This window comes from Canis lupus, chromosome X (genome assembly GCF_048164855.1).
Source record: "Canis lupus baileyi chromosome X, mCanLup2.hap1, whole genome shotgun sequence".
Classification (NCBI taxonomy): Eukaryota; Metazoa; Chordata; class Mammalia; order Carnivora; family Canidae; genus Canis; species Canis lupus.
Genome location: NC_132876.1, coordinates 41,459,165 through 41,473,330, shown reverse-complemented (window position 1 = coordinate 41,473,330; position 14,166 = coordinate 41,459,165). Strand labels below are relative to the sequence as shown.

The 14,166-nt window shown below is 41.2% G+C and overlaps 1 protein-coding gene across 1 annotated transcript in view; it reads right to left on the bottom strand.

The window, feature by feature from the left end:
* Window positions 1-1,590: 1,590 nt before the first annotated feature.
* The window catches only part of GUCY2F (guanylate cyclase 2F, retinal), a 99,195-nt gene continuing 86,619 nt past the window's right edge, over window positions 1,591-14,166 (bottom strand). The window contains exons 16-19 of the mRNA XM_072818338.1: window positions 12,332-12,426; window positions 5,584-5,672; window positions 5,406-5,494; window positions 1,591-2,476 (exon numbers count right to left, since the gene is read on the bottom strand). Coding sequence (XP_072674439.1) covers window positions 5,407-5,494; window positions 5,584-5,672; window positions 12,332-12,426 — 272 coding nt within the window. The 3' untranslated portion in view covers window positions 1,591-2,476; window position 5,406. The remainder of the gene's footprint in view (window positions 2,477-5,405; window positions 5,495-5,583; window positions 5,673-12,331; window positions 12,427-14,166) is intronic.

The window sequence follows — 14,166 nt, the reverse complement described above, 5'->3', positions numbered from 1 at the left end:
CCTGCATTGCCATTGAGATCAGTAAGAAAACAAATCTAAAGGGACTTAAATAATGCTCCATGGGTTGACCATTTTGTTAAGTTACATTGTATAGTAAAACCTCAAATAAGCAGAACCTAACTTGTAATTCATCAGCATTTGGCGCTCTTTTTCTAATAATCTATTTTGAGAAGAGACAAATTACAGGAAAGCAAGCATATACAAGAGAGGAGATGAAAACAGATTTGAATCTGTTTGAAAGCATTGTTCAAATTGTTTTCTAAATATTTTGTTTTGTACAGGTAATATAAGCTAGAAAAGAGCTGTGATAAAATATCATTTTGGTCCTTCATAACTACCAACTGAAGCCACTGTGCTAGTAGCAACAGGTGAAGAGAAAAATAATCAGTTGTATATGAGAAGTAGGCTTTATTCCACTAGGTAAGTCAAATGGTTCATGGGAGTAGAGTGTTTTTCTTCTCTGCAGATAATGAAACTGCTAAGGCAAATTAAAGAGAGCTTACTTTTGGTCAATTCAGAAGGCCTTAATGAAAAAGAATCCAAGAAAGGATAGAGTGGTCTTAGATAGGAGTTTATGACAGAATCGAGCAAAGGAAGACATGATCATGCACAAGACAGGATTAGTAGGCTATAAAAGGTGAGTTTGGTTGATATGCTGGACTTGAGAAATACCAAAGAGGGAAATGGGAGATAGGATCAGACACAGTGGGTCTTGTTACTCAATATTTTGCAGGTCTAGCCCAGAGCTATAGTTCCTAGGCTAAAGGACTGGATTAGGTTTGAGAGAATTCTGATCCATGGAGCCTATAGCTGCAGCCCCATTCATTCCCTACCCTTGCCTTCAATGATCCTTGCAATTCATACTAGAGGGCAGTGCTACCTCCTCTAGGAGAAGTAGTCTTTGGTTTTGAGTTGATATCTTTCTTAGAAACTTCCTTTAGGCCTTGCCTCTGTAGAATTCTTTTTTTTTTTTCCTTCCTAGAATTCTTAAAAGCTCAGCTTTTGACTGAGACCTAGCTACAAGTAGAGGATGATATTTCATGTCTACTCCTCTGCCATGCCTAGAAAAAGGAATTAGAAACTCTGATCAAGGAAGCTGAAAGGTAACTTCAGCCTTTTCTGAATCCTCTCAAACAGCTCTAGCGTAGTAAAGAGACTATCTGAGGCTGAGAGAGGTTAAGTTTCTGTGAAAAGTCCAGGGATGCTTTGAGTGAAAGTAGTGGGGAAACTGCCGGGAAGAGCTTTTGACTTTAAGCTTAGATTCAGGGTCAGTTGATAATGGAAAAATTAAATATGAGTGAGAAAGGTATCAAGTTATACTCTAGGCATTTCTTTTTTAAAAAAAGGCTTGTTCTAAAAGAATTAACTGCTTTACTGGCTGATATGTTTGGGTTCAGCTGTTTTAATAAAGAGATTATTTTTTATAATAAAAGGGAGGAAAAGCTTGCTTAACTATTTTAAACATGCCTATGACTTAAGTCTTATTGCTTTGGTCCATGTGACTGTGGCAAGCCACTGCCAATAACCCCTTGAAAGTAGAATCTGGAAAACTAAGAGCACAAAGTAAAAACAAATGTTCAAAGGGATTTATTTTAGGGAGCAGGGTAGGGGCTTAAAAGGCTGGGTTGGCAGGAGAAGGGAGAAAAAGAATAAAACTTAAAGGAAATTGCTCAATTCAATCCACTACTTCTGTATCTTTTACCCTGACAAGATCTCTTACATCTCTTCCATCATGTTCAGAATATAACCCTGAGGCCCAGTGAGCTCCTCACCTATCTAGCAAAGACTTCAATTATGTTGCTTCGATTCTCTTTACTTACACAGGAAAAGAGACCATGACAGTTGTGGAAAGATTTTGAATAATAAGCAATAAGAAAACAAAGGAACTTCTTCTTAGCCCTCAATTATCCAAACAACACAATTAAGCAGACTCTTCTCCTTCCCTCTACTTCCTATGCATTCCAGTCAACTGAGGTCACAGAGGACTGAGATTCAGATGTATGTTTGCTGGAAGTTTTTTTTTCCTGGCACTAATCTCATAGTATCTGAGTTATAAATTATGCTCATTAAATACTTTCTAGAGATTCAAACAAAATGAAAAAGAAAACAAAGTGCCTCCTACTTTTTTCTGTGAAAATAGAGACCTTCTTATCTTAGTCCAAATTGGGCCTGCTGTTTTGCAATGACTAAACTTGGAGGTGGTTCTCTACTCTTCCTTAGGTTTCATATCCATTGCAGTTTACATTCAAATGGCCTTTTTGGTGATAGCTGTGTAATGAACAAAACTTATTAAAGTTACTTTCCGGGAGCCCCCTTTCACTGGAATTAGGCTTGAATAACCCCATAGACTGGTCATCCTCAGAGGGTTGTATAGTAATTCATTAATTTCTTGCCCAGGCAGAACAATTTGTTGAACTGGAGTGAGTTTTTCCATTGCCTCACCAAGAGAAGATTCCAATCTCACAACTTTTCACTCCTGGGTAGGAGAAAGAGAACACAGTAAGTATACCTTCTCCATCCTAGGCCTTTCACAGGATTTCAATATGAATGATTCCAAGCCACACAACGCCACTCTATGCAAAGAGCTTGCAAATTGCTAAACTTTCCTGGATTGCTGAACAAATAAACATTATATGTGTCAGGTCTGCATAGCTAGATGTTGCTATTTATAAGGGTTTTTACAAATTTAACAAAAAAGAGGGCATGTTAATATATAAGTAATCTTTAACTTACTAATGAGATGTGTCCTAAACATTTATAAGTCAATGATTTGGAAGTTGGAATGCGTTGCTCCATAGAAACTGTGTTATATATGTGGTGGTCAGGTTTCTAGGCCAGTCTGCAAAGGCTGATTTAACCCACATGAAGCAGTTATATTAGAGCTCTGGCAGAGGTCCTAGGTCCTGAGAGCAGATGGAAAAGCATGCTTTCTTCCCATTCTTTGTGTCCAAAGAAAACCCAGAGCAAAGACTTAAAAATGGGGAAATCTAAACTGACTTTTCCACTCCTGTACTTGTTTTCACCCTTCTTCCATCTCCCAGGGATCCACTGCTCTTATGTTGTCCAAAGACATCTACTATGACCTTCTAGTCTTCATAGCTGCCAAACTTCCTCATTGCTCCTGGTCCTAACCAGAATGAAACTTCCAAGTGCTCCTGAACATCTAGCTCAGTTCACCTTCACTCTGGTATGAGTGATTAATCATCTCTTAACCTCCAAAAGGTACATCTATGATTAAAAGTTTCATCAATACCAAATGAAAAAAACATACCAAATGAAGCCCAATTGGTGAAATTCTAGGGAAAATAACTAGATGACATGATAACCTTTAGGAAGGTTTGGAACGTGGTAGATATTTGGGGACGTGAAAAAGGAGCTACTAGGTAGACAGCATGGCCCTGCCTGAGAGGCAGCCATAGCAGTCAGTTCACCAAAGCTGTGCCCCTTTCACAGCATCTTTCTTTCCTCCACGTCTGACCACAGAGGGCTCCCTAAAGGTTTCAGATTTTCCCCTAACAACTCCCATGACAACAACGGGTGAAAGGCATTCATTGATATTGTGGGTCTTCGGTGAATTGTGTCTATCTCACTAGGAGTCAGCCGAAAATTCATAGAAAGTTGGTAACATTGTAGAATAGGTGGTGTTATTGGATGACATCAACATAGAACATTTAATGAGAGAAGCAAGATGTCTGAGAGCTCTTAGATCTGGATCAAGCCTTCTGATATTTGTCAAGGGTGCTTTTCTTGAGGACTTTTGTGATTTGCACAGTCTGCCAAGGCCACTGTGGTCAATTAACATGTTAATTAAAGCATAAGTGCTAATGAGGCCAAGATCAGAGGTCAAATCCACATTGGGGCCAGTTGGCTTCAATCCATCCCATATACTCACAGCCCATAGAAGCCTGCCCTCTATCAAGGGGGTCCAGATGAGTGAGTATAAATGGCCTAAGGCACATCCATTTTCAGTGCTGGGAAAACACTACAAAGCACACAGCCAGTGATGGTGAGTCAGCTGCAGTGTCTTCTACAAACTCCAAAACATTTTTAGGAACAGATAGATTCTTGCACAGTGCCTAAAATGCCTATGCCACCCCATCAAAGGGAAAACCCTTAAAGAGCTTCCAAGACCTTTCTTGCTGTGAGAGAAAGATAGAGAGATAGAGAAAGAGATTGTGTGCCTATGTGTGTCTGTGTGTTTCCTTCCCCAGGGGAAAGAATGATACTGGAAATTAGATGAATGTGTGTCCCAGCTGCTTAATCTGCTTGTACTGACCAATAGGAAGAAACAGAGCTAGATCCCAGGTGGCAGGACGGCAGAGGGTTTTATAGGGGGCTGCAGGGCAGCCGCATGCTCAGTACTGAAGCCTTTCTGAAGCATAAATATTATGATTTACAGAGGGTACCTGTGATAATTGGAGAAATGAAGACGCACTGGGTTTCTTTAGGAGAGAATCAGTCATGGAGAGCTGACAAAATCAACAGAGGCTAATAGGAAAACAAAATATATGTGGATGTATTTAGCAGTTGCTGCTAGAATTGTGATTATTCTGAAACTATGCTAAGAACATATGCTAAGAAACAAGGGAGCAGGAGTTTATAGAGTGTATGAAGATGCCCTTATGTTTAATTCAGAATCTTGTTATTTCCAATAATATGTGGACAGAGCAATGGGTCTTAGGGTCAAAGTCTCCATAAAAGAGAAAATAAGAAAGTAAGATAGAGAAGAGATACTGACAGGAGCCCCAGAAAGCAATGGATTCCTCAGAGATAAATATATGGGGATAATTCTTGATAATTAGGCTGTTGTTGCTGCTTCATAATCATACCATTCTTGTAGGAGAAGGAGCAATGGGGGAAATTGTCCTGAATTCAAGCCAGGCAGTCAAGGAGTAACCAATCTTATTTTGGTTGGCAATGCCAACCTCAGAAGGGACCAAGCAGTGCCTCCAGTGGAAGTGACATAACATCCCCTAAAAGATGGTCTTGCCAATGGATCCTGGGAAAAGGGGATCATCATAATATTGCTGTATTGCTTAGATATATGTGAATCTCCAAAGACGTGAGGTGGCTCATCATGTCGTCCAGGTACTTGACAATGAAACAGACAGGTGCACCTGTCTGATAACTGAATGACAAGGCCAGCCTTGTTAACATTCAAATGTGTTATCTGTGCAGGAAGCAAGGGCCTCTCAGGCCGGGCAGCTGACCTCCCTCAAATTCAGCTTGCTCTGCAACAGGCCTCTCCACAAGGTTTTTGCTCAATTCAGTGGAGCTTGGAAATTCACCAACTCCATCACACTCTGCCAACAGAGTGTAGGCTTAGACGGGCACCCATGCCAAAGGGAGCCCCAGCTTTGAAAATATGGCAAACTCCTATGCGCTGTTTTCCTGCTGGCCATTACCTTATGGCTTGTTTCTCACCAGCTGCCTTTCTGCTTTTCTTTTCTGGAAGGCTGCAATCTCTACTGGTTGTAAGCCATGGCCCACTTGCCTATGGGGCAGAAGAGACACAAAAATAGTGAAGACAGTGGAGCAGAGTGGGACATAGGAAGACTCTAATTAAGTGTGAACTCTACTTACCCATCTTTGCCCATTGGTGGGGGCACAGGAAGGGGTTTTGTGAATCCCTTTTTTCCAACCAGCCAGAAAGTCTCTTCTGTGCCTTTGCCCTTATTATAGAAAATACAGAAAATCTTAAACATGCTATAACCGATTTTCCCAATTTTCCTTATTTTCTGGTCAATGGGGTATAAGCATTCAGTTGGGCTCAGAATTGGCTCTGTTTCACCCTCGTCACCATTCCCTGGAGTCTTCCTTCCTACACAGCTTCCTTACTATATATACCCGAGCCTCAGGCAAGTTCCATAAGCTGACACAGCAAGCAGATGAAAAGTTAACACCATTTGGTGGCACCAGGGTGGCTTAGTTGGCTCAGCTTCCAACTCTTTATTTCCGCACAGGTCATGATCTCAGGGTTGTGAGATCGAGCCCTGCATCGGGCTCCATCCTGGGCATGGAGCCTGCTTAAGATTCTCCTTCTCCCCTTCTCCTTCTGCCCCTTCCCCTCTCTAAAAAAAAGAAAGAAAAAGAAAAATGAACACCATTTGAAGCTGTCATCCAGATGCTTTGTCTACCCACTGTCACATAGCTCCATCGTTGGGAATGTGTGGTTGTTTGGCTTCATAGAAACCAAATATCTGGATGCTGAATTCAAGATTTTGTTTGTCATTTTTGCCCTGATCTTTTAGCCTTAGGCATCCCATTGTCTTTTGTATCTAGAGTACAAATATTCAGAGTCTATCTCCCCCAAACACTCGCCAAAGGCTCTCACGAAATTCAAAAATTGGAATAGATATGGAAAGCAGGCTGTGCAACTTTAAAGGCCAGGGCATCCTGGCTGCTTAGAGCAGTCCACATTTCTTTAAAAAAAACCATTTTATTTATTTATTCATGAGACACACACACACACACACACACAGAGAAAGAGAGAGAGACAGACAGAGAGAGAGAGAAACACAGGCAGAGGGAGAAGCAGGCTCCATGCAGGGAGCCCAATGTGGGACTCAATCAGGGGAATCCAGAATCATGCCCTGACCGAAAGCAGGCACCAAACCACTGAGCTACCCAGGTGTCCCAAGCAGTCTACATTTCTGCAGTGTTCTTTTTTCCTTCCAAGGGATTTTCACAGGTAGAGAGAGACCCCAGGGAAGCCTCCATCTACAGCCCAGTTTCTTGGTTGTCGAGAACCATGGATTCTGAGAAGAAAAAAGGAGTGTAAACTCCATCTGGTCACCCCAGAGCCTAAGTGATGACCTCAGAGGAGCCAAGTTTTCTGCCTCAGCTTCACCCTCCCCTCTTTCCAACAAGCACTCTTCTCAATGTGTTTCACTCTCCTCCTTTCAATTGTCTTTCAACTGTTCTTTCATTTCTTCCAACCCATAAGGGAAAAAAATGTGTTTACTAAGACTGAGAAAAGTAATGGGATGTGTTTCCAACTCATTAACCTGAAATATGGTCTCACTCTTGGCTGATCTCATTTGGAACAGTTCTAAATTGTTTAACTTAGCAATTCAGTTAGATTTGACCCCCTTTAAATATCAAATTCATTTTTCTCTATTATATATCACATATATTCATCCCTTAACAATAATGCAACAACAACAACAATAATAATAATAATAAGCACATTTAATGGAAGAATCTAAAAGCATTTTGCAGATATTTGGCTCAAGGCTCTGAATAAGCCCACTATAGGCAAGTAGGAAGAGAATACCACAACAGCCCAATCTTCACTAGCTGGCAACCAACTCACCCTAAACCTCAAATAATTGGACTGTTTGGAGCCACTCTGTTTTCAGAAGTGAACAACTTTAAAATATACTCATAACACCTATTATATTTATTCTACCCTCACTATACCAGGTGTAGAAATACAGAAATGGCTCTGTGCTTTAGAAGCTCACAGTGTCGTTAAATAAAAACACTATCAGGCCATGTTTTGGGCTCTAAATACAAGCCCAAATCTTCTGCCCTCCTAAGTTCTTTTCCTCACAGTACCTAGTACAGTGTCTCATACAGAACAGTTGTTTAGTACATAGACTATTCCATTAACTGGAAAACTCAATCCTTGAGTACTTGGAATACTCAAGGTGTCATTGGACCTCACTTTGCTAAAACATACTCTTAAAGCTCAAATTTGAGGATCCCAACTCCCAAGCATATTAGGCTATTTGTCTTGAGATCTAGAGACTATAGGCACAGCATGCCAATCCCCAAAGGAGCTTTGTAGATTCCAGGATTGTCCAGATATTTGGGTGAGTCCTGGGACACACACTGGGATGCCAAAACCAATGATTGCAAAAGAAAATGGGAGTGTTATGGACTCAGGCAAGCTTCCAAATCAAAGAGTATGCAGGGGAGCCCCAGGGGCTCTCTGAGGTTATGGAGCCCATCCAGGAGAATTCTTAGAATCCTAGCTCTCTGTTTACCCACCCTATTTCCAAAATTCTGCTAAAGAGAGAAAAGGGGGAAAACAAGTATGCAACCACTAAAACCTAAAGCAAGCCCTTTGACTTAGTATCAATCCCTAGGCAGTCCTGGAAACCCCCCCCCCCAAATAATAGCATCTTACTTTGGCCTGACACTTTTAAGACACTTTGGCATATCCTGTCTTTTTTAATTCTCACAAAACCTCTAGAAGGTGGGCTTATTATTAACTTCATTCTGAAAAGAGGGACACTGAGTTTCATGGAAATTAAATGATTTGTCAATAAGCACGCATAGCTGGAACTTGAACCCAATTTTACTAGAGTCCAAGTTTTACTTATTTTCTTTTTACTATGAGTTAGCTATTTTTATTGAGATATAACTGACATACAACATTATATTAGTTTCAGGTATACAATATAATGATTTGATATATATTGCATGTATACTGTAAAATGTTCATCACAGTAAGTCTAGTTAACAACTTAGACTCCAAATTTTAAATGCTCTTCTTTCTATACCATGTAACTTTTCCAACACCCTGGAGTCAAGGGACAGGTCTAGAGGCCAAAAAGCAACTGTTGAGAATTTTAAAGATTGTGATTAATGAGCTTCCTGATAATCACAGGTCAGAAGAGGCTTCTATGTAAAGAAATGGAAGCACAGAGAGGATAAAATTACTTGTCCAGTGTCACACATTGAGTCATTGATGGGACAAGAATTAGAGACCAGACATTTTGACCTTCATGACTCTGCCAACACAACCTCATTATTTCCTTTTTTTTAAGAGATGGGGGTTGGGGTAGGGCAGAAGGAGAATGAGAGAGAAAAAAAATCTTAAGTGGGCTCCATGCCTAGCACAGACCCTGACACAGGGCTCAGTCTCACAACCCCAAGATCATAACCTGAGCTGAAATCAAGAGTCGGATGCTTAAGTGACTGAGCCACTCAGGTGGCCCCAACCTCCTTAGCTCAATTGCTGGTATATGTGTGCATGTGCACATGTGTGTGTGCACATCCTTATACATGTGCAAACATATATATGAGTGTTAGGTGTTGATGATAGGGGTGGAAGTGGTTGGGGAAAAAGAGAAATCACAAATCAAACAGGACTACAGCTTAGGGGCCTGACAATCAAATCCTATTTGGCCCCAGAATTCAGAGACAAGGTCACAAGTGTCCACCTCTGGCAATGACATAAACTGGCTTAGAACAGCCATTCAGGAAAGTCTTCTCAGAATGTAAATGTACCTAAGAGGCCCTAGTAAATACAGCTGATAAGCCTAGATATATACAAAGGCTCAGCAAGAAGCTTCAGACGTCAGAAAAACAATAACTGAAATAGGACTCATGTAAGAGAAGAGGTAATAAGACGACTTATCACTAGGCAATTAGGAAAGAAATTTTTAAAAAATAGAATTGGCCAGTTACACACTGATGATTTGTTGCCAGTACAGAGGGGATTGGAGCAGGCAGTAGGACAACTTCTCAGAGGCTGAGCTTGTCAACTCTAAATGAGTCCTTCCCCAATCTACCTCAGCTTTCTCAGTTTGATGTCTTTCTTTGTAACCCCCACCCACCTAATTACTCAACTGCACTATGTTCTCTTCTCTCACCCAATCCAATCTACACCTTTGATTCCACTAGGGGAAACAACTAAGTGTTACCACTCCAGTGAAGGAGATAGAGTAGGAAAAGAGTGTTGTTATTGGATCCAATCCTTGAGTCCAAGAGAAGAAGCTCTGATAGAGGAATTTCAAGCATCAGTCAGCTGGAAGGAGAAGATGATTTCAACTACCATCTTTGCCATCACAAAGGCTATCAAATGTGGCCCTTCTGACCTATGTACTAAAGTGATTCTTGCTCTCTAGCAACACAAAGTGAACAAGGGATGGAAATGTTGAATTAGAATTTCTGTGTGCTGGTGAGATGGTCTTATTGGGATATATTGCATGTCCCCAAAGAGCAAGGAGTCTTCTGTCCCCTGGTCCCTAGTATGTAATATCCAATACCTGCCTCTGGTTGGGGGCAGAGGTACAGAGGCAGAAAGGACCTCCCATTTTCTCCTTTCTTTGAGACTTCCTATTCTCTTCTTTCTTCACATTGCTCCTTCCTTTCCCCTGCCCCCCCTTCTCTCTCATTATCTCCCTCTCAATCAGGAAGCCTCTACCACCTCACTAAGCAAAGTCTGACATGGCCTTAGGGGAAGCTCTCCCTGCCTCTTCCTCCAGCTTGCTATAGCATGTTCCCAAATTCCTTGGGGTAAGGAAAACTGTGAAGCTGCAAAGGGTCCTTTTGAAGTAGCCCTGCTTTTGTACTCCAAACACCCAAAGGTATGATTTGTTTTTGTTTTGTTTTTGAGATTTTATTTGGGCTCGATGGGCTCTCAATCCCATGACCCTGAGATCAGGACCAGAGCCAAAACCAAGAGTTGGGCACTTAACCAACTGTCCACCCAGATGCCCCATACCACAATAGATTAACTGTCTTGATTCTTTCCCTTTTGCCTTCCTACAATCTTATCACTAAACCAAAGGGTGATTTTTCCTATTGTTTCTCATCACACTAGAATATAATCTAAAGTCCTTCCAATCGGAGGACAATCATCATATGGTTTCACTTATGGGCAGAATATAAGAAATAGTGAAAGAGATTATAAGGGAAAGGAGAGGAACTGAGTGGGAAAAATTAGGGAGACAAACCATGAGAGACTCCTAACACTGGGAAACAAACAGAGGGTTTCGGAGGGGAGGTGGGTGCAGGAGGGGGGGAGGGGGCAATGGGTAACTGGGTGATGGGCACTGAGGAAGGCACTTGATGGGATAAGCGCTGGGTGTTATACTACATGTTGGCAAATCGAACTTAAATAAAAACAAATGTAAAAAACAATGAAGAAGTTGTCTATTCCAAAGATATGATTGTTCCCGACTGGAATTTGGGGGGCAATAAAAACCATGGGGGTGTGGGCATATGTCTCCTTTTCAGTTGCAAAATTGTCACCTTTTCAGCTCTTCAGCTTTTAAATGATGGAATCTGTGCCCAGCAATACTGAGAGGAAAGTGCCTCAGGAAATAAAGCCACCTTTATCCTCCTCTGCTAAGAAATGTCAATATAGAGAGGGATCACAAAAGCCTTGAGTGATGTGATTCACTGTTCAAATAATATTGCCACTCCCATCATCTCACTGAGTTTTCTGGAGAGGTGGGAAAAGAACCTCTGTCCACTCATAAATGACTCATCCCATCTGCTAGAAGATATTAGGATCCATTGGAAGTGAAAAACTAGAACTAGCAAGGAAAGGAAGTGATCAACTAGAATCAAACCTTCCAAACTTTAACTTCTGAAATTCTTTTACATGTAAATTGCCACTATTTGAGGAAGGCTTGCCAATGACAGGAGCAAAGTGTGCATCACTCAGTACCTGGGTTTTGCTTTGCCCAAGTATAATCACTGAGAAAATGACTCTCATGCACCATGGTACCATAGAAAGAGCACTGAGTGAGGAGTCAGACCTCCTGGGTTTTGGCCTGATTCTGCCATCAATTGACTGTGTGACCCTGATCAAGTTACTTCACCTCTCTGGGCCTTGGTTCTTTGTCTAAAAATGAAAAAGTTAGATGATCAGATGTCTAGAGTCTCATACAAATGGAGAAGCCAGGGGCTCTGGGGTTACCAGAGGAAGATGAAAAGAATCCAGTGGAGATGGCAAAAAAGAAAGAAAGAAAAGGGAAAATTATCTAATCCTGAATCCCAGATCAAGAGATAGACATAACAGAGAAAAGGTGCTACAAAATGTTTGTCTTTCACAGGAACTGACTTTATTCCTCCTGGTCCTTGGGAAAAGACATAAAGCCACTCTGTAAATGGAGGGGGGGGGTGTCAATGGTATGGATGAAAAATTAGAAAGGTGACCACTGAGCAGGCAAATAGACTTTGGCTTATTGAATCATGTCTGGAATTGCCAAAGATGAAACAAAATGGAAGTTAGAAGATGTAAATAATAGTGCAACTCACTGAAAAGCCAAATTCTGGGCAATCCTTTAAGAAAGAAAGATGCAGCTCATAGTCTGAAAAATTCAGAAGGAGTTCTAACAATCCTCCTCACTGTAGCCATATTTTAAAGAGAAGAAAACTGAGGCAAAAAGGAACACTCTCTTGGGACCATAAATTGGCTTGGAAATTCTGCCCAAATTATAGCTCTAAGTCTCAGACATCCAGGTAAACCCTTTCGGCAGATGTGTCCAAGTGGTTTGATTAAAACACACACAAACACACACACACACAAACACACACACAAACACACACACACACACACACACACACACACAAAAGGACATTATACCCTGAGCTCTGTCCTTCCTCGAAGCTCCACTTCATAGCCCTCACTCAGAGCTTGAAGAATTGTCACCGTGCTATGACTGACATGAATGCGGTAGGCTGTAAAAGAAAGACAGGTGTGATTTTGGATTCTTCCAGGTAAAATCAGTGAGAAAATATTAATGTAATAAATACCCCCCTCCTTTTTTTTTTTTTAGTGACTCTACACATTTTATTTTTTTTTATTTATTTTTTATTGGTGTTCAATTTACTAACATACAGAATAACCCCCCGTGTCCGTCACCCATTCACTCCCACCCCCCGCCCTTCTCCCCTTCCACCACCCCTAGTTCGTTTCCCAGAGTTAGCAGTCTTTATGTCCCCCCTCCTAAATGAAGGAGACCCTAAGGAAAGTCCCAGAGAGAGAGAGAGAGAGCTTCAGGTAGGCTTTCACAGGAGGAGGAAAAGAGAGTGGTGGCCTTCTTCTCCAGGCCCAAATAAGGTGTTAGCTATAGCACCTATCAGCCTCCTACACACTATCTCAGATGAAAGGCCATGCAATAGAAAGGTGTTAATTTAACTCCAGGGTTGTGTTTGAGAAACCAGCTACCACTACTGTGCTCTCAGCTGAAATGTGACCTCCTCAGAGGGAAGTTAGGCTCTAGCAGCTTCATCCACAGGCTACTGCTAAAGCAGAGCTCCCGAGGTCTATATATCCTACTTAAGAGACAAAAGGGTGTCTTTTAACATGCACATTCGTACAACTATCTTCCAATACTGCTGCACTTAAAATAACATCAATAAAAAAAATGCCCCAAGATCTCTGTCAACATTCTATGGCAATTATAGATTTATAAATTTCCTTTGGGTAGATGCATCTAGCTGTGTACACACACGAGTGTATCTTTTCCAACTAATGAGCCCAACTTGGGATAAGAGTGTTAACATTGTGGACTATGACTAAAAATTTTATGTAGCAACTAAGTGGAATTCTTTGGTGAAGAACAATCATTTATTATTAACTCAGATAGTATCCTTGACTTTCTTGAAAAGTATTATCCTATGAAGTAAGATCTTGTTCAAGTTGAGTCTTAAATACAAGTCCAAGAGTTATTCCCACACATACTTGAGAAAATAATTCTTTTAGAAGCTGAGAACAATCTAAGCAGGAAGGCATGGCTGGAAAGAATTTCAAGAAATTTCTATGTGTTCTCGTAATAACTTGCAGATAATAACATAACATAATAACATAACTTTCCTTCGAGCTCAATACTGTTATTTGTGTCTTACTCACTAATCCATGGTCACCCAAAACCTCTGCTCAGAAAGGGTTCCTAAAAGCCACATGCTCATCTAGGTGCCCCGCTAGCCAGCCCCCTGTGCCCCATTCCACTAGCATCTGGTGGTCAGTCATAATCCTACTAGCGAGGAATACACAGGTCAAAAGAGAGAGACAGCTCATTCCAACTAGCACTCAGGGGTGTGGCAAGGAGAATCACTCCAGAACTGGGTCACCAGCTACTTCTATTCCAGAGTAAGTGAATTCAACTGGGCATAAAGTGGATATTGATGAAATTAATTTTTAATAGACCTATGACATATCCTGGTCTCATATTCAACATGAGGCTACCTCTACAAATCTTCAGTCAGGTGTGGAGCTTAATGCCCTATTTTGGTCCCAGTCATTAATTTCCAGAAAAGCACACTAACCAGCTCTTTTAGTGCTGAGACCACATATGTCTGCTTCTTTGTTTCCCTCACAATGCCTTCCTTGCATAGTCAGTACTTAACAAACAATTGCTGTGTATGATTCACTCTTTTCTTCTTCCTAGCTGATCACTGGACAAGGTGCTACCTAAA